The sequence below is a fragment of the Gracilinanus agilis genome, chromosome 6, assembly GCF_016433145.1.
Source record: "Gracilinanus agilis isolate LMUSP501 chromosome 6, AgileGrace, whole genome shotgun sequence".
In the NCBI taxonomy this organism is placed as follows: Eukaryota; Metazoa; Chordata; class Mammalia; order Didelphimorphia; family Didelphidae; genus Gracilinanus; species Gracilinanus agilis.
This window is the reverse complement of record NC_058135.1, coordinates 21,610,187-21,631,121: the sequence shown is the minus strand read 5'-3', so window position 1 is coordinate 21,631,121 and position 20,935 is coordinate 21,610,187. Positions and strand designations below refer to the sequence as shown.

Sequence of the window (20,935 nt, the reverse complement as noted above, 5' to 3'; positions counted from 1 at the left end):
TTTTCCACATCTTGACTGGTTGCAATGTATTGTTCATAAAGTTTTATTTTCTGGCATAACACTTTGAAATCAATTTCTTTGATATTTATAGAATCTGTTGTTTTCTGCTGCTTAGCACCAATACATATTCAAATCTACTTTTCAATCAATTAGTGAAGAGCTCATCATATATTACAAGAGACAAATATTCATTTTATTGTACAATTGCCATAGTTTCAAAATTCCTATAGAATCAAAAAAACTTTTATTTATAAGGTGGATTATTAAAATTTAATTGATAATGGTGCCAAATAAAATAAATGTCTAGTATGATGGGAGAAAATATGCAGGGATAGATAAAAAAATTCCCTGGGACAACATTACTCTCAAATTAAAGGTGAAAGTGAACCTTATAGTTCCTACATGTAAGTGGGTCTATATTTTACCTCTCAACACTTTGAGGAGACAACTGCTTAAGAATTTAGGCAGAAGTCTTATGTGTGCAATTACAGATGTATAGTCATGACTTCTCTTTGTACCTTAAATTGCCTTAAATCAAGAGAAAATATATGCAAAGTGCTTTGCAAACTTTAAAACACTTTATGTTTCAATTACTTCATTTCATGTCATTCAGTTGCATTTGAATTTTGTGATATATATACATATGCATGTATAACAGAAAAATTAAGTCCCTTGGGAAGAGGTTACATTTCTTCTTTATAAAATCATTTCATAACACATTTTCTATTGAAAATAGAATTTACTTCTTTTTACTTGAAACCTATAATATATAATATGAAAAAGATTCATTTCTTTCAGACTATTTTCTATTTATTGCATGACAAATAGAGAAGCTAAAAACTGTAATAAAATAATTTGGAATAAACTCACTCTCATTTTATGAAATTTATTTGGGAAATCATTTCAATCTTCTATATACTATAAAAGACACACTAGAAGAAATATAATATTGTAACACAAAATAGATTTTATTTTATAAAGGAAAGAGAATATGAAATGAAAGAAAGATCTTTTCCACTGAGACAACTACTAGCTTCTGAGTCTCCTAACTAAATTTGTGTTTTAAATAAACTATATAATCTTGCAGGTGAGAATATATGGTAAGAATATCACAGTTTATAAATACTTGATTCTGTCTTTTCTCTCCATCATGTAGGTCTTTATAAAAACTACACAAAGTTCTGCACTCATATCACACAGAAAAACATTAAGCAAAGCTGGAGTTAGTGTTCAATAAAATCATATTTAGCAATTTCTGGCCTTACCTTACGGACACCTCTACCAAGATCTTCTCCATAGTTGGTTCCCAGAATTTCAAAATGTACATTGGGATTGACACCATTTTCTCCAAATTCTAAATCACCAGTCAATCCACTTACTCCTCCCTGAGGGAAAGGAAAACATTAGAGTGAAATTTCATAAATCAGTGAAATAAATAATATTCAAAGAGTTTTCTAAGCTGCCAACTATGAAACAACAAGGCAGATAAAAGAATTGAATGGTTAAATTTATAGATTTTAATCTTAAAAATTAAGATGTTATATTATTGGTACTTTTTTGATTAATTTATACTTTGTTAACAATATTTACCTACATTTGAAAACTGATATCATATGTATATGCAGGACTATGGAAAACTTGTATGTTTATATATTATACTGTCATATAAGATTTTTATATGAAATAAATATCATTGTTTTGTTTCAATTATACCCCACATTTTCACCACTCTTGGCCCAGTAATAATAATAACAATTATTATTATTGTTATAGCTAGCATTTATATAGGTTTGCAAAGTGCTTACAAATATTATCTTATTTCAGCCTCATAACAACCCTGGAAAATAGGGACTATTGTTATCCTAATTTTATAGATGAGGTAAGTGAATTAGACACACGTGAAGTGTCTTGCTCACGGTCACACAGTATTTGGGTAAGATTTTAACTCAGATCTTCTTGACTCCAAGTCCAGTGATCCATCCACTTTGCTACCTATAATTCTAGTCCATAACAACATATAATTAAGTAAAACAAATCAATACACTGGCCACATATGCCCTCACATTTTCAATTTTGAATCTAGAATTTATCATTTCTTTTCCAGGAAAAAGGAAGGTATGGTATTTCAATAGATTACTCAAGATCCAATTTATTACCAAATTGATCAAGGTTTTGATATATTTCAATGTGTTTCAATTTTTATTTATTGTGGTTATTGTATAAAATGAATTTTTTTACTGATTTTGCCATACAGATCTGCCGAAGTTTCCCTGAATATTTCATATTCATTATTTTTTTTAGGCAGTTCTACTCTGCAACAGCCACACAGTGCAATTTATTTGGTCATTCTATTTTATTATAGTTCTTTTCTACCACCAAAATGCTAGCATAAATATTTTTGTGTACATGGAACATTTCCTTCAGTGTTTTACCTTCAGAAGGTATATGTATAGTAGTAATATCACTGAGATAGAATATATATACATATATATATATACATTTATATACATTTATATACTCTAGCAGCTCATCCAAAATAATAACAAATTTCTAAATTTCCATCCAGGACAGTTGGACTATTTTGTAGTTCCAGAAAAAGTTGAATAATGTGCCTGTCTTTCTATTGTTCCTCAAGCATTTATGATTTTTTCATTATCTATACCAATCTCAGGGTATAGGGTAAAGTGCAAAGTTAGCAATCTGCATTTCTCTCATTATTTTATTTAAAACATTTTTCACATGGCTATTGATATTTTTCATTTCCTTTTTTGAAAGATGCTTTTTTTTACATCCTTTTGCCACTAATCTGCTGGATATTGGCTACCAGATTTACTAGAAAATTTTGCTGTTGAGGTTTTCCTACATTTATCAAATTCTTATTTTATTTTAACTATACCATTTTTGTTTATGAAAAAATTTTATAATTGTATGCAATCAAAATTGGCTATTTTTAAAGATCATTTCTATGCCTAATTTGTTTCATACTACTCCACTTAACCATAGTTGTCTAAGATCATTCCTTTTGGTCTCCTTTATTTTTCTTCTTAAATGTTATAGTCACTTATATTTAGGCTGCATTTCAATTTAGAGCTTATTATGGCATATAACACAAGATGCTGATTTAAACATAATTGCTACGAAGCTAATTTCCATTTTTCCAAGAAGTGTTTAAATGTATAGGGGAGGAATCTTTTATTGGTGCTATTCACACCACTGAATGGAATTGGTACGAGATGTAAGTAGAAGGAGACAGAACCAAGTTAGTAGAGAAAAGGTAAGGATTTGTTTGATCTTTCCCAAATTCCTCTCAAACAATTTAAAAATGAATTAAAAACTCAAAATGAATATAGAATGAATTATCCCATCATAAATTAAACAGGTAAAACTTCAATATGAATGGTTTCTGTATTTTGGGCCTGAGAAACATAATGAAATTCTATCCCCTTTCTCCCCAATTCCCCATGTAAAAATGGAAAAATAATTGCCCCATAGCAAGAGACAATGTGGTCATCAAGAGGAAATGATGACAGATGGGCAGCCAGAGTGCTTTCCTGTTATCCTCAAAATGTTATAAGTAAGTGAGTTCATTTGGAATAACAAAATATCCAGAATATCAAGGGAAATAATGGAAAAAAAATGTGAAGGAAGGTGACCTCGCAGTACCAGATATTAAACTATACTATAAAGCAGGGGTCATCAAAATGGTATGGTACTGGCTAAGAGACAGAAGGAAGGATCAGTGGAATAGACTTGGGGTAAGTGATATCAGCAAGACAGTGTATGATAAACACAAAGAGCCCAACTTTGGGGGCAAAAATCCACTATTTGACAAAAACTGCTGGGAAATTTGGAAAACAATATGGGAGATATTAGGCTTAGAATGGCTGAATGACTTGAATATAAAGAGGGAAACTATAAATAAGTTAAGCGAACACAGAATAGTATACTTGTCAGATCTCTGGGAAAGAAAAGATTTTAAAACCAAGCAAGAGTTATAGAAAATTACAAAATGTAAATTAAATGATATTGATTATATCAAACTAAAAAGCTTTTGTACAAACAAAAATAATGCAGCCAAAATCAGAAGGGAAACAACAAATTGGAAAAAAATCTTTATAACAAAAAAACTCTGACAGGGGTCTAATTACTCAAATATACAAGGAGTTAAATCAATTGTATAAAAATTCAAGCAATTTCCTAATTGATAAATGGGCAAGAGACATGAATAGGCAATTTTCAGATAAAGAAATCAAAAGTATCAAAAAGCACATGAGAAAATGTTCTAAATCTCTAATAACTAGAGAAATGCAAATCAAAACAACTCTGAGGTACCACCTCACCCCTAGCAGATTGGCTAAAATGAGAGAAGGAGAGAATAATGAATGTTGGAGGGGATGTGGCAAAATTGGGACATTAATGCATTGCTGGTGGAGTTGTGAACTGATCCAACCATTCTGGATGGCAATTTGGAACTATGCTCAAAGGGCTATAAAAGAATGCCTGCCCTTTGATCCAGCCATACCGTTGTTGGGTTTGTACCCCAAAGAGATCATACATAAAATGACTTGTACAAAAATATTTATAGCTGCACTTTCTGTGGTGGCAAAAAACTGGAAAATGAGGGGATGCCCTCCAATTGGGGAATGGCTGAACAAATTGTGGTATATGCTGGTGATGGAATACTATTGTGCTCAAAGGAATAATAAACTGGAGAAATTCCGTGTGAACTGGAAAGACCTCCAGGAATTGATGCAGAGTGAAAGGAGCAGAGCCAGAAGAACATTGTACACAGAGACCAATACACTGTGGTAAAATCGAATGTAATGGACTTCTGTACCAGCAGCAATGCAATGACCTGGGACACTTCTGAGGGATTTATGGTAAAGATGCTGCCCACATTCAGAGGAAGAACTACAGGAGTGAAAACAGAAAAAAAACAACTGCTTGAACACATGGGTTGAGGCGGACATGATTGGGGATGTAGACTCGAAACTACCACACCAAGGCAACTATCAACAATTTGGAAATAGGTCTTGATCAAAGACACAAGTTAAAACCAGTGGAAATGCGTATCAGCTATGGCGGGGGGAGGAGGTCGGAGGGGTGAAGGGGAAAGTAAGACCATCAATCATGTAACCAGGTTAACGTTTCTAAAAAATAAATATTTTTAAAAAAGTAAGTGAGAAGGACCTTTAGCACATCAAGTTCCTGTGGATCTTGGGCTACTCATATAAACACTTTAGATTTCAGTTTCTCATCTACAAAATGAGAGCAATGAATTGGATGACTTATGTAAGCAATGACCCAATAAGTAACAACTCTGTGTTTCTGTGGTCCTTTTCTCAACTTCTCCACTCCTCAAGCTGTGCCACATCTTCTGCCATTTGTTTATCACTTCCATGGCCTTACTTCTGCATTGTACTGTCTAGCAACATGTTTCTTTTATTCATCTTTTTTTCCTCTCATGTGCTATGGTTTTGGCTTTTTTTTTTTTTTGTACCTACCATCAACTAATGATGTTACCTTCTTTTGGTCAATAAAACTAAGCAATCACACTTTTTTCTTCATTATTCAGGTTTATTTTCTAAACTGTTGGGTATCTGAATACTTAATAATTGTGTGTGTGTATGTGTGAAATGGTATGATTCTATAATTGCTCTGTCTTTGATATGCCAAGAATCACATGCACTATTAACTAGTATTTTCACTAAAGTTTTCATTTTTTCTACAATCTTATTTGGCAATTTGAGTTACTCACCATTAATTGATATAGTATAATTATGAATTTTCATTATACATTTAATTTTTAAATTATTTTAAACATTGTGGCTATGATAATAGCATCTTGGTACTTCTGATTTATTTCCTACCCTCACCTTGCCATATTGTCTGCAAAAATATCTGTTCCTTTCTAATATTTTCATTAAAGATATATAATCATTTTTTATAAAAATTTTGTAGAGTTAAAAAGAATGCTAAGAAATAAATAATTATTATCATGCTATCAATTTAAAAAATAATACTGAGGTGTTTTTTTTCATTTGTTCGAAACTCAGTGACATGGAGGAAAGATATAGACCTTTGATCAAGGAAGGCCTAAGTTCAAGTCCTCTCTCTGATAAACTTTGACTATGTGACCCATAGCAAATCATTTAACCAGTTAGTGCTACTATTAGACAACAGAAATCTAGCTAAGTCTAAATTTTTTTAAATTATTTATTTATTTGTTACTTTTAAATACCTAGTTTACTCCCTGCCTTATTCTCTCCCCTCCTCCCATTGAAGAAGGCACAATTTGGCAAACAGATAGATTTATATATTAAACTCTTATTAATTATTTCTATTTATCAGTTCTTTAACAGTGGACATACTCAAATCATTCTTCAAACAATGTTTCTGTTGCTGTTTAATTTGTTCTCTTCGTTCTGCTCATTTCATTATTCATAATTTCAGGTAGATGTTTCCATGTTTTCCAAAATAAACCTATTTATAATTGCTTATAGCATAGTAGTATTCCATCACAATCATGTGCCATAGATCATTTAGTCATTACCCAATTGATAGGCATTCCTTCAGTTTTCAGTCCTTTGGTACCACCAAGAGAGCTGCTATAAATCTTTAAAAACATATAATTTCTTTTCCATTTTCCTTGATCATCTTAGGAAATCAACCTAATAGTGGTATTACTGAACCGAAAGATGAATACAGTTTTATAACTCTTAGATCATTATTCCAGATTGCTCTCCCAAATTTTTGAATCAGTTTACAATTCCATCAACTGTGTATAAGTGTCCTCATTTTTCCACACCCCCTCAACATTTGTCATTTTGCCCTTTTATTACTATAGTCAGTATGAGATGATATCTCAGAACTGTTTAGATTTGTATTTCTCTAACCAATAATCATTTTGAGCATTCTTCATATCATTATATCCAAAAACTCCCTATTCGTTCTTTTGATAATTTATCAATTGGAGCTCATATGCTGATATATATTTGACAAAGTTCTCTAAATATTTTACATATGAGATCTCTTTCCAAGAAATTGTCTATAAATTTGTTTCCCAAGTTACTGATTTCCTTCTAATCTGGGAAATATTTGTTTTATTGTACAATACCTTTTCAATTTCATTTTTCAAAATTATCCATTTTACATTTCACAATGCTTTCTGCCTCTTGTTTATTCATATATTCTTTTCCTTTCCATAAATTAAAAAAATTATAATATGTTTCCCATTCTAATTTCCTTATATCTCCCATTATACATAGGTCATGAATCCATTTTGATCTTATCTTGGTAAATGATGTCAAATATTGGTTTATATCTCTTTTGAGCCAGACACTTTTCAACTTTTCCAACAATTTATACCAAATAGTGAATTTTTATCCACAAAACTTAATATTTTTATTTTTTTTCAAATCCAAGGTTACTATAATCTTTTGCAACTGTTTGTTGCATGTCTGTTGCATTGATCTGCTTTCATATTTCTTAGCTAGTGCCAATTTGCTAGACTACTTTACATGAGTTTTTCACCATTAATTCCTTTCATATTCTTGATTTTTTATTTTTCCAAATTAATTTTATTATTTTTTCTAGTTAATTACAATAATTTCTGGAGTTTAATTGGGATAGCATTAAAGTAGATTAATTTACATAAATTTAATTATATTGGCTCTGTCCTTCCAAGAACAATTAATATTTCTCCAATTATTTAAATCTGACTTTATTTTTTAAAAAAGTGTTTTATAATTATGTTCCCATAGTTTCTGGGTTTAGTCTGGCAGACATATTCCCAGGTATTTTATTCTATCTTTGGTTAATTTAAATATTTTATCTCTTGCTATCTCTTCTTATAGGAGATTATTGGAGATGTATGAAAATGTTGATGAATGATGTGTTTATTTTATATTCAGCTTCATTGCTAAAAATATTGATAGTTTCAATTAATTTTTTAATTTAATCTCTAGGATTATATATATATATATATATATGTGCGTGTGTGTGTGTGCATGCATGTGTATTTATCATCACATCATTCATAAAAAGAGATGGTTTTATAACCTCTTTACCCCTTCTAATACCTTCAATTTATTTTTTATTTTCTTTTTGCTATTGCTAGCGTTTCTAATTCAATATTAAATAATGGTGGTAATGGATATACTTGTTGCATTCTTGATCTTATATGGAAGGCATCTAAGTTTTTTTCCCATTACACATAACATTTGCTGATGGTTTTAAGTATAAACTTTTTATTATTCTAAGGAAAACTGCATTTATACCTCTGTTTTCTAGTATTTTTAATAGGAATGAGTGTTGTATTTTGGCAAAATATTTTTCTACGTGCATTGATAAAATCATATGATTCTTGTTACTTTTTGTTTATGTAATCAATTACATTATCGTTGTAATCTCCTTGCTAATATATTATTTAGGATTTTTACATGCATATTCTTTAATGAAGTCGGCCAATCAATTTCTTTGTCTGTTTTTGCTTTGCCTGGGGAAGGTATCAGCACAATATTTGTTTCGTTAAAGGAGTTTGGTGGGACTTCTTTACCAATTGCTCTAAATAATTTATTTAATAATAGAATTAGATGATCTTGAAATGTAAGTTAAAATTTACTTACAGATTCATCTGGTCCTGATGCTTCTTTCTTATAAAATTCATTTATGACCTGTTCAATTTCTTTTTTTTCTAAAATAGGTTTATTTAGATATTTTATTTCTTCCTCTATTAGTCTAGGTAATTTATATATATATATATATATGTATATATATTAAGTATTCATCTATTTCACTTAAATGGCTGAATTTATTGTCATATAACTGGACAAAATAACTCAATAATTGCTTTTATTTCATCTTCATTAAAAGTAAAATTACTCTTTTCATATTGATGCTAGTGATTTGGTTTTCTCCTTTTCAAAAAAAATATTAACCAATAGCTTATTTTGTTGTTTTTTAAAAATAAAGCAACTCAGTTTTATTTATCAATTCAATTATTTTCTCTATTCAATTTTGTTACTAAAGTTACCTTTAATTTTTTTAAGCTTTCCAATTTAGTATTTAATTGGGGATTTTTAATTTGTTCTTTTTTAGTTTTTAATTGGTATACCAAATTTATTGACCTTTTCTCTCTCTATTTTATTTATATAAGCATTTAGATATATAGTTAACTATAATTGTTATTTTTACTGTATTCTATAGGCTTTAGTATGTTGTCTTATCATTATCATTTTCTTTAAAAATTTTATCATTCCTGTGACTTGTTACTTAATCCACTCATTCCTTTTTTTTTTTTTTTGTAAAGCATTACTTTTTATCTTAGATGCAATACTGTGTATTGGTTCCAAGGCAGAAGAGAGGTAAGGGTTAGGCAATGGGGGTTAAGTGACTTTCACAGGGCCACATAGCTAGAGTGCCTAAGGCAAGATCTGAACCCAGGATCTCCCACTCTAGGTTTGGTTCTCAACCCACTGCATCATCTATCTATTCCCATTAGTTGACCTCCAAATTACATCTCCATCTGCCTTTCAGACATTTCAAGCTGCATATTCAGTGGATATCTTAAATTCAAAATGTTCCAAAATTAACTCATTTTCTTTCTTCCTAAACTCTTCCCATCTTCTACCTTCTCTGTGTCTGTCAAGGGCACCAACAATTTCCTTGTCCCTTAGGCTTGAAACCTAAAAATAATAATCAAATCTTTAATATCTCTCAAGCTCCATGTCTAATCTATTGCCATGGCCTGCAAGTTTTACTTTTTCCAAAATCTCTTCACTATCTCCTTTCTCCTCTGATAATGTCTGCAGGTGGGATGATTTGCCTCAAGTCCCTCCCACTCCAATCCATCCTCCATTCAGCCCCCAAAGTGATTCTTCTGAAGTTCAGACTCAGTCACATCACTCTCAACCTTATTCATCTCTGGTGGTTCCCTATCACTTCCCAAAACAACTACACAATCTGTTTATCATTCAAATTCTTTCATAATCTATCCACTTCTTATCTTCCAGTCTCTCTTTTCATTGATCACTAGTGATATTGGACTCTTTGTTATCTCATGAACAGTATACTATATTTCCAGGCTCTGAGTTTTATATTTCCTTGTCTATCATGCCTGCAAGGTTATCCCTCCTTATCTCCACTTACTGGCTTCTCTACTTTCCTCTAATTTCCAAACATAATCCCATCTTCTGCAGAGAGCCTTTCACAATCTCTCTTAATTCTCATGTTTTCCTTCTCTTAATTATTTATTACTTATCCTCTTACATAGCTTGTTTGTTCATATTTGTTTGCTTGTTTTTTCCCTCACTAGATTATTATTTCCTTGAGGGCAGGGACTATTTTTTTGTATTCCTTTTACTTAATTCAGTGACTGGCACATAATAGGAATTCAATAAATGTTTATTGACTGACTTCATCTTCCTAATTAAAGCTTTGTTCATTACTGACAATAAATGTTTAAGAATCAGAATCCATATGATAAAATTTATAAATAGGATCAAAAGGATACAATTCATTTTTCTATAGGTTGATGACCATACATAACATTTTAAAGTAGAGATATTAAAAAAATAAATAAGTTAAAGGACTTTCTTCATTTCATAAATGAAGATAAAATCCATGGAAGTTAAATGACTTAAATCAAAAAAACTAGTTCATGTAGGAGATGGCATAAGAATCCAGTTACCTTGAATGTGATTTTTTGGATATTACTTAACTACCTCACCTGCTTGTTTTAGTTGAAAACTGAGTGGATGTGACTGAAAAGATGCTTAGGGAAAAGATACATGCAATAACATGGTGTAAGTTTTCACTAGCTTATGTGGCTTAAGCACAGTCCCATTTTAATTTGTTCTTGGATGGTTCCTGGGGATCTATATTCCTTAGTTCTTATAATATTATTATCCTTTATTTCCCCTCATTGGGATAACTTTATCTACTGAAAAAATGCTCATTAAAGCTTGAGACTTTATTTTAAAATTGCAATGCTTGCTTTTGAAATTAATTAGAAATTTCCAATCTTCAGCTTTTGCCCTATAGGACAGATGTTTCTTTCCCTCAACAGATGGCAATTTAGGTCATACTTTAATATGTTTAGTTTATTGGCATCATCCCTATTTTGGGCTTTACACAATGTATATCACATTGCCTGTTTTCTCCTCACTCAAGTATGCCACTCTCAGAAGTTTGGCCTGGATTCAATCCACCCTGAATATTAGTCACAACATAAAATAGCTTATTTTGTGGTTTTATTTTAGTCAATGTGATCTATTTCAACTATCTATGCTAATGATTCCCAGAATGACACAATCCAAGCTCCCAGACAAGTTTTAGGCCTATATATCCTACACTTCAAAGGAGATTTTCACATGGCTGTTGCAAGGTAACATAAAATCTAACAGTTTAAATATCAACCTCATCATTCCCTTTACACTCTTTCCCTTTCCCAAATTATGCATTTTTGGCAATATAACTTCTATCATTTTTTATCTCCTAAACTTGAAACCCTACAGTTTGACTTTTTCTTTTTCTTACCTTGCCAGACCCAATCAGTCCTCCCATCCTGTGAAGTCTTTTTTCCTTCAATGTTTCTTGGAATTCTCTCCCTATCCATACTCATTTCTGCCCCTGGAAGCCCTCTTTCTCCTATTACAATAAATTTCTTTTATTACCTCCTCTCTGAACTGTGGATATATTCTTTTTCCTTTTCTAACCACCCTGCAGTTGCTATCAGAATAAATTTAGATATTGACTAACACTTAGCATTTTCATTAGGTGTACCCTTGACTTAATGAGTCCCAGAAACAAAAGGGTAGAAAGCATAGACATAGATCAAGACTGGAGCATAAATCAGGCCAACATTAGTCATTATGAAGAAAGAGTATGGAGAGAGCAGGGAACAGGCTTCTGGCTTTAGTGAGAAGATATTAGAAATAGACAATCATGATTGAAAGTTGGAAGAACAGAACCTTTGGTAGATACTAGGCAAGGTAGTATGCTTATAGATGGGGAATTGAGCCAGTAAGAGAGTATAAGAGCAAATAAAAAAATTCCCTCCATAGGGGATAAGGTCATTGAAAAAAAAGCTTTGCCAAATACAAATTCTTATTGGAAGCTTTTCTAAGCACTCCTGACACAAGACAAGTATTCCATTTATGGAAGATCTTGATTAGTTAGAGTTGATCTTCTTACGTGGGGTTCCACATCTTCTAGCTTGTCTACATTATAATAATGCTTGATGATGCTTTTAGACAGATACTACTTATCATTTTAAGGAAAGTCCCATTCATCCCTATGCTATAGAGTTTTTTAAAATAAGAAATATTTTGTCACAAGTATTTTTCTGCATCTGTTGAGATAATATGATTTCTGTTGGTTTGGTTATTGATTTGGTCAATTATGCTGATAGGTTTCCTAATATTGAATCCACCCTGGATTCCTGGTATGAATCCCATATGACCACAATGTTTATCTTTTTTGCAAAGAGTTGTTTGGCTCTTCTTCCCCCACAACCCCACCACTAAACTGAGAGCTCCTTGAGAGAAGCTACTGTTTTGTGGATTTCAGTAACTCCAGAACTTAGCACAGTGATTAGATACTGAATAAATGCTTGGGGACTGACTGGTTTCATTTCACAGATAAGGAAACTGATTCTAAAAGAAGTTGTAACTTAACTAAGACCATATAGTTGGGAAGAATATGCTCTTCCTCCACGTCCAGGACTTTTCCCCACAACTTCCTAAATCATACCCTTGGTATTCTCTGTGTTACCCCTGGATAAGTCACTTAAGTTCTTCCAGCCTCAGTTTCCTCATTTGTAAAATGGGATAACTAAAGCATATGCTTCATATGGCTACATTGAGGATAAAATGAGATGTCTGCAAGCTTTGTGAACTTTGAAATGCATGTAACCCATAGCTATTGGTCACTACTATTATTAAGATAGCCTCTTCTCATCTCCTTATGACTCTCTTGTAAACTGTAATGGGCCAGATATGGAAAGGACGTCAAAAGCCATATAGTTGAAACTATACAACAAAGAAATTACCTTCAGCAAATGGTTATCCACGCATTGCTAAATTCATTACAGTTCAGAAGAACTTGCTATACGCTAAGTATTTTCTATGGTATTTACTTTAGCTTAGATTAGTGTGTATGTGTATATGTATGTGCACACACACACACACACACACACACACACACACAAACACGTTTTTACTGGAGATGCAGGGTTGATTCCATATTGGGAAAACTATCAGCATAATAAACCCTATCAATAACAAAACCAAAAAAATCATAAGACAGTCTCAATAGATGCAAAAACAAGCTTTTGTCAAATATTCTTTCTCATTAAAAATACTAGACTTCTCGGGGGCAGATGGGTAGCTCAGTGGAGTGAGAGTCAGGCCTAGAGACAGGAGGTCCTAGGTTCAAACCCAGCCTCAGCCACTTCCCAGCTGTGTGACCCTGGGCAAGTCACTTGACCCCCATTGTCCACCCTTACCAATCTTCCACCTATGAGACAATACACCGAAGTACAAGGGTTTTAAAAAAAAATACTAGACTTCTTAGGAATAAGTAGAGTTTTCCTTAAAATGATTTGAGAAAGGGGAAGGTGAATCAGTGGATTGAGAGCCAGGACCAGAGATGGGAGGTCCTGAGTTCAAATCTGGACTCAGACACTTCCTAGCTGTGTAATCCTGGGCAAGTCATTTAACCTCCATTGCCTAGCCCTTTACCCCTCTTTTGCCTTAGACCCAAGACCCAGTATTTATCCTAAGATGGAAAATAAGGGTTTAAAAATAAAATGAAATGATTTGAGAAGCTGAAGTAAAAAATAGGAAAGAGAGTTGATGAAGGATGACTAAAGGAGAAGGATAAAGGAGGAAAAAACAAAAATGGGTTAAGGAGTAATTCTAGGACTTAAGGTAGTATTATGAGGACTTGAGGAGAATAAGAAAAATTTTGCAATGACCTCAATAGTAAATAGAGCATTGGGCTTGGAATCAGGAAGATTAATCTTCATGAGATGAAATCTGTTTTCAGACACTTAACTAGCAATAAGACTGTGCGTAAGTCTCTTGACCATGTTTGACTCAATTCCTCAACTGTAAAATGAGCTGGAGAAGGGAATGGCAAACCATGGGTGGATCGCTGCCAAGAAAACTCCAAATGGAGTCACAGAGAGTCAGACATGATTGAAAATGACTAATCAACAACAATAGAGTGTGCAGAGGCTACATTTTCTCTGAAGACCAGGTGATGATAATCTTCGTTTGAAATGACAGCTGATTTCCTTTCTAGAAGAAAGTTAAAAGGCTTCCATGAATGCTCAGCACTCTCTGCAGTGAAGTGTTCTTTAAAAATAGAAACAAAAAGCAGCAAGGGATAGAAAGAGAAATTCCATTAAAAATAACTCTAGACAATATAAAATACCAGAAGTCTATCACCAAAGATAAACCCAGGAACTATATGAACATAATTCTAAAACAGAGTGTGGGGGGATGATGCCTCAAATTTCATACTTTTTTGTGCTATGATTTCCTGAGCCATGCCAATTTTTATAATCCGGGGTCAGGAGGGGTTCCTGCTCTCCCTTGCTCATACTCCAGTCTGCAAGTGATTTCAGGTGCTCCAATAAGGACTCTTGCCCAAGCTGTGCAGACACTGAAAGCAAATGTGAACTACAAGCATTAGCTTTTCCCTCTGTCCTGGAACCACAACCAGGGACTCCACCATCCTGGGAAAGAACACAAACCATCAGGGTCCTTGCACCTCTGCAAATGCACTCATCAAGTTACTCTCACTCCTCTCCCCACTCTCCCAAAGCCATAGCTCAGGATAGAACAGTATCTGGTCAACATGCCTGGCCAGAAGTTCTCCCCTGTTCAGCCACCTAACTCTCAACAGAGGGTAAGTGAAAATCTCCCTAGCTGAGGCTGCTGCTTGTTGATTTTGGTAGTATTTGCTCCTGTGGTAGAAACTCCCAAAGGAAGCTGACCAAGTAAGGCTTCCAGTTTACACAGCTGACCTCAGGGTTTGCTGTTTGTCATTTCGTTAGAATTTTCCCAGGAGCTGTTTGCACTTTAATCAGATAAGACTGCTACAGAGGAGGAAGTCAGATGTCCTTCCTCCTAAATTATCCTTGGCTGGAGGGTTTCACATTCTTAACTATTTCTGGCACTTTAGAGTTGACTCAGGCATTATTTTTTTATCATTTGTGGCAGAATTTGGAGCATGAGATAACCTTGTATCATATCTAATACCATCTTCCCATAATCCTCCTACCAAATGAGATAGAGAGTTTTATGAGATGTAAAATGGGTAGTTGTGATTACATTATATTTTTAAAAGATTTTGCACAGAGAAAACCAATGCAACTGTGAAGATGGGATTAATCCTATCCTGCCTATTTTTAGATTAAATTATGAAAAGTGTAAACACCCCACTTAATTCTCAAGTGGGAGAGGTCTGTGACCCACTAGTGTAAGAGTGGGTGATGAATCAGAATTGACTGACTGCCCAGAGGGGCAGTCCTAAGCAAAGCCTTTTTTGTGATTGGTACGTGTAAAATGGGAGGAATGCACAGGAAGTGATGCAAAAGAAGCGCCTTTAAAAAAGAGTTACAACTTCTTGTGGGCTCTACTTCTTGGTTCTTCAGAGTTCTGAGTTTGAGTTGGAAACTGATGAAGAATCTGCTTACTGGACCTGAGACCTTGGACTTGGTGAGACTGTTCTTAAATCTCTCCCTTTGAACTATCATGTAGTGAGTGAAAAAAGGCTGATTCCCTCCCTTAGCTTCCCTGGAGATACTATCCTCTGGAGGAGCCCCTTGATTGGGAGGAGGCCTTGTGGCTAAAACGCTTGTTAATTGACCTTTAGGCTCTCTGGCTGGGCCCTCTGGAGCCCTGTCCGAATAAAGCCAGGGCTTGAACACATAGTCTGGCTTGTTAAACTAGATCTCCTACTCTGCACTCTACTTTCACTCTCTTCCTATATTTTATAAGTAAATTGTTAAAAAATCACTTGGAATTGATGTATATTCATTTCCTGGTGACCACCCTTTTGAATATTAAGTCCAATCAACCACATTTTTTTCCGTCTTTACACAACCAAGATTAGAAGGAAGAAAGAATACCGAGGTGGGGGGGGGGGGGGATGTATTTTACATTGTGTCTCTCAGAAAGGCCTTATTTCTCATATATCTTATATAGATAACCAAGTCAAATTTAGAAGAATATAAGTCTTTCCTCAATGGATAAATGTTCAATGAATATGAGCAGGAAGTTTTAAGATAAAGAAATCAAATATATCTATTGTCATATGAAAAATGTTCTGGATCACTATTGATTAGATAAAGGCAAATTTAAACAACACTGAGGTACTACCTCACACTTATGAGATTGACTAATATGACAAAAAAAGAAAATAGCAAATGCTGGAGGGGATATATGAAATTTGGGGCACTAATACCAAGTTTTCAGAGTTGTAATCTGATCTATCTATTCTGGAAAGTAATTTGGAACTATACCCAAAGGACTACAAAACTGCGCCTACCCTTTGATTAAGCAATACCACTACTAGATATTCATCCCAAAGAGATTAAAAAAAAAAGGTAGGTGTGTGTTTGTATGAAAATGTTTATTAGTTCCTTTTGTGGCAGCAAAAAACTAGAAATTGAGGGGGATGAATGAACAATTTATGGTATATGATTCTAAAGGAATACTATTGTGCTATAAGAAATGATGAGCAGGAGGATTTCAGAAAAAAAAAAAAAAAAGACAAACCAACACCAGGTAAGACCTACATGAACTAACACAAAAAGAAATGATCAGAACCAGGACAACATTGTACATGATAACAGCAATATTGCAGGATGGTCAATATAAATGACTTAGCTCTTCTCAGCAATGCAATGACCTGAGACAAGTCCAAAGGACTCATGAAGAAATATGCTATTCACTTCCAGAGAAAGAACTGATGTATTCTGAATGGAGATAGAAGCATACCATTTTTTATTTTATGTTTTATTTGTTTGTTTTCTATGAGTCTTCTTCCACAACATGAGCAATATGGAAATACATTTTGCAAGGTCATGAACTTGTATAACCTAAATCAAATGACTTACCATCTCAGGGAGAGATAAAGAGAGGGAAAGAATTTGGAACTCAAAATTTAATTGGAAAATAATTTTTTAAAAGGGAAACAAGAAGAATACATTGTGGGTGGATGGGTTGTTGTGGGAGAATTTTAAAAAACTCATACAGAGAGGGGCAGCTGGGTAGCTCAGTGGATTGAGAGTCAGGCCTAGAGATGGGAGGTCCTAGGTTCAAACCCGGCCTCAGCCACTTCCCAGCTGTGTGACCCTGGGCAGGTCACTTGACCCCCATTGCCCACCCTTACCAATCTTCCACCTATGAGACAATACACCAAAGTACAAGGGTTTAAAAAAAAAAAAGGTTTAAAAAAAAAAAAAACTCATACAGAGGAAGGACCTCTAGGGGCCACAGCACAGAAATGAAGGTCTTCCTCAGGAGAGGTAACTGGATCCTCCACAGAGGAAGTGGCTATTTTTCCAACAAGGAATTAAGAAGTAGATCCTGAGATACTGTCAGGTAAAATCTGCTTTTAAGAAAGGGAGAAAGAGGAATAGTATGGGTTGATGACTTTTTGACTGTGGATTTTCCGTTTTTCAGATTCCTTTCCTACCCTTCTGCTGGAGCTTCTCTTTTGCTTCTATTATTCCTTCATCTCTTCCAGTCATTCTACTCTTTGAACTCTTAGCATTGACTTTATTTTTTCCCCTCAGGTTTATTTTCCAAATTTCCATTTCCCAAACTCCTGGCTTGTTTGCAACTTCCAAAATCCTTCAGAATTTCTCCTTTTTTTTTAAAGTTCTTTTCCTTTCTACTCTCATAACCTAGTCCCACTAAAACTGAGAGGAAAATCTTCATCTTAAATCTATTTGGCTTATTAATAGTATTTCCCCTTTGCTAATAGATTTAATTCTATTCTCTTATTCAATCTTTGGACTAGGCAGGTAGATTTGAATATTATCTCAGACTCTTAGAACCTCTATGGCCTTAGAAAAGTCAGAAAACCTTCGTAAGCACCAATTTTCTCATTTGTCCATTTTCCTTGCTTGTCAAATGAAAAGGTTGGATTCAGTGACCTCTGAAATACCTCAAATAGCAAGTCAACAAATATATCTTAAGCTTTTCTATGTTTCAGGCACAATATTGTAGTAGAGGGTAAGATAGGGTAAAGTATGGGAATGATAATTATAAGTTATTGCTAAATAGTCTACCTTCTAGCAGTCTTGAAATTATTCACCATTTGGATCAATAAGATAACTAATACTATATAGGACACTGTTCTGGGTCAATATGCCAGTGTCATCATAACCAGCCAATCCTCTTACGTTCACTTGTTACAATAAGGGAAATACAGAAAATCAACTAGACAAGTTAACTAGTGGTCCTATATTCTTTTTTTTTTAACTTTTTTTTTTAAACCCTTGTACTTCGGTGTATTGTCTCATAGATTGGAAGATTGGTAAGGGTGGGCAATGGGGGTCAAGTGACTTGCCCAGGGTCACACAGCTGGGAAGTGGCTGAGGCCGGGTTTGAACCTAGGACCTCCTGTCTCCAGGCCTGACTCTCACTCCACTGAGCTACCCAGCTGCCCCGGTCCTATACTCTTAATAAATTATTTGGAATGAATAATACCAGAGATCTCATTTAATGTAAAACATAATGTATGCCTGAAGAAGCAGCTTCAGTAGTTAACTAAGCCAGAACACTTATTATTATTTTATATAGCTTTTATTTATCATTAAGGTTTATTACTTCAGAATATCTCATCACTTTGTGAGATTTTGACCTTGAAAATGTATCACTTTGAATAAAGACTCTTGAAGATAAATATTTGTTCTGGAGAAATGATAATTAATGCTAATTTTCTTTGGGAAAAAGTTGACTTTAAACCATAGCTATGAACATAGCTAAAATAGAATAATTGGGCAAAAATTTCTTAAAGTAAATAATTCTAGTACCATTACAAAAATTTTATGATAGCAAGTAAAAAAAACAAAAACAAAAACAAAAGACTGGCATTTCATCCTTCTACTCCCATGGAAGAAAGTACTAATAGGAAGAATTATTGATATGGATGAAGGAAGAGATGTTGAAGAAGCAAAAACCTTGAAAAATCATCTATGGAATGACCATGTTCTGAATTGATTAAATCCTCTAGAATTGAATTTGAAGTAATTTCCCTCAGAATATTTTTCTTTTGTTTGTTTGTTTTTCCCCCTCTTTGTGTTTAAAAACTCACTTTGTATAATTTATATATATATATATATATATATATTGGGAAAACCATCATTACTTCCATTTAGTTTTCTTAAATTTCACTTGGTTATTTCCAATATCATGCAATGAAAAACTCAATGCATAGATTCTACCTATGGCTTAAATAGAAGGTTGATGGGATCAGAGAGAGTAGAAGTTGAATTGATGAAGGAGACAGCTTGTGAAGAATATTATGGGGGTTAGGGTGGTAACATTTGAAAGAAAGCTTGATTAAATTTGGAAGTATTGAAGAAAAGGAAAAAGACAAAAGTTGAAGGAGAATTAAGGAAAATAAAAAGAGAGGAAAGGTAAAGGGAGGAAGAAAAAAGGAAATGGTAGAGAAGGAGAAGAGGGAAAAGAAAATTTGAAGGTTATCTAGGTGATCTTGAAGTTAGGAATATTTGAGTTCAAATTCTGGCTTCAGAGAGATCACTTAACATAGACTTGTTTCAGTATACTCACCTATAAAAAGAATGGGTTGAACAAAGTAAGTTCAGTTTCAATTTTATGATTCTATGATAGGATAAGGTACATGAAACCATGTAAAAGGAGTTGAATGTGGTCATCAAAGTCCTATAAGGTGAAAGGGAATTAGCAGTGAGAAGGGAAGGGAAAACTTGTGAGATAAAAACTTCCAGAAATAATTGACTATACCTGTTATTCAGGGAATCTACTTTCAAGAAGGAAAAATTTAAGAAAGAGCTGAGCTTCCAGCGAGTATAAAGAAGCTCAGAGAATTTTGCAATGGCCTTAGTAATGTATATATAATGCTTGTATATAACTAATATAGTGCTTGTAACAAAGGACACTTTGTTATTGTGTTGTTAGTGTTATAGTGTTGCTAGTCTTCTGAAATTACAGTTGGTGATCATGATGATCAGAGTTCCTAATTCTTTCAAAGGTGTTTGTCTTTAACATATTGTTGTCATCATGGAAATTGTCTTGATCCTGTTCAATTCATTCTGCATCAGTTCATATAAGTTTCCTAGGTTTCTTTTAAACCATCCCCTTCATCATTTCTTATTGCACAATAGTATTCTATTACATTTATATATGAGTTGTTCACCCATTACCCAACTTATGGGAACATCCTCTTATTTCCAGGGCCAAATGAGTGTCCAAGATTCTGGTCAAAAACACTTCTAGAAGGGAAAGTAAAAGTTTCTAGAAAGCTTTCCCATTCAATTTGTTAGAATAAATAATTTCTAAAAAACAAATACAAACTCTTAAAAGCTTAAATAAGGACTTTAAAGTAAAAACAAAAAAGAAAAATTATCTGACTCTGTCTGGAGGATGATGACTTCAACAATTTCACTCTGAGGAGGAAACTGCAAACAGACCAGTTGGAACCTTATCATAGCTACACAAGACCTTTTGTATCTATTACCTTCTTTTATAGAACTTCTATCACTTTCACTTCTTCTAGACTCTTCCATCCCTAGCTTTCAAATCAAATCCTTTACTTAAATTCTCACTGAAAAAATTGAAATTATTCTCCCCTCCTCACTTCATATAATTCATGTATCTTCTGCCACTATTTTCTCCTTCATATTGGTCTCAAGGGAAGAAATGAGTTTTCT

General features: G+C 33.6%; 1 protein-coding gene across 1 annotated transcript in view; it reads right to left on the bottom strand.

Moving 5' to 3' along the window:
- Positions 1-20,935, bottom strand: part of GRID2 (glutamate ionotropic receptor delta type subunit 2) — a 1,498,284-nt gene that overhangs the window by 630,811 nt on the left and 846,538 nt on the right. Inside the window, exon 8 of the mRNA XM_044681588.1 lies at positions 1,266-1,385. Within this exon, the coding sequence (XP_044537523.1) occupies positions 1,266-1,385 (120 nt within the window). The remainder of the gene's footprint in view (positions 1-1,265; positions 1,386-20,935) is intronic.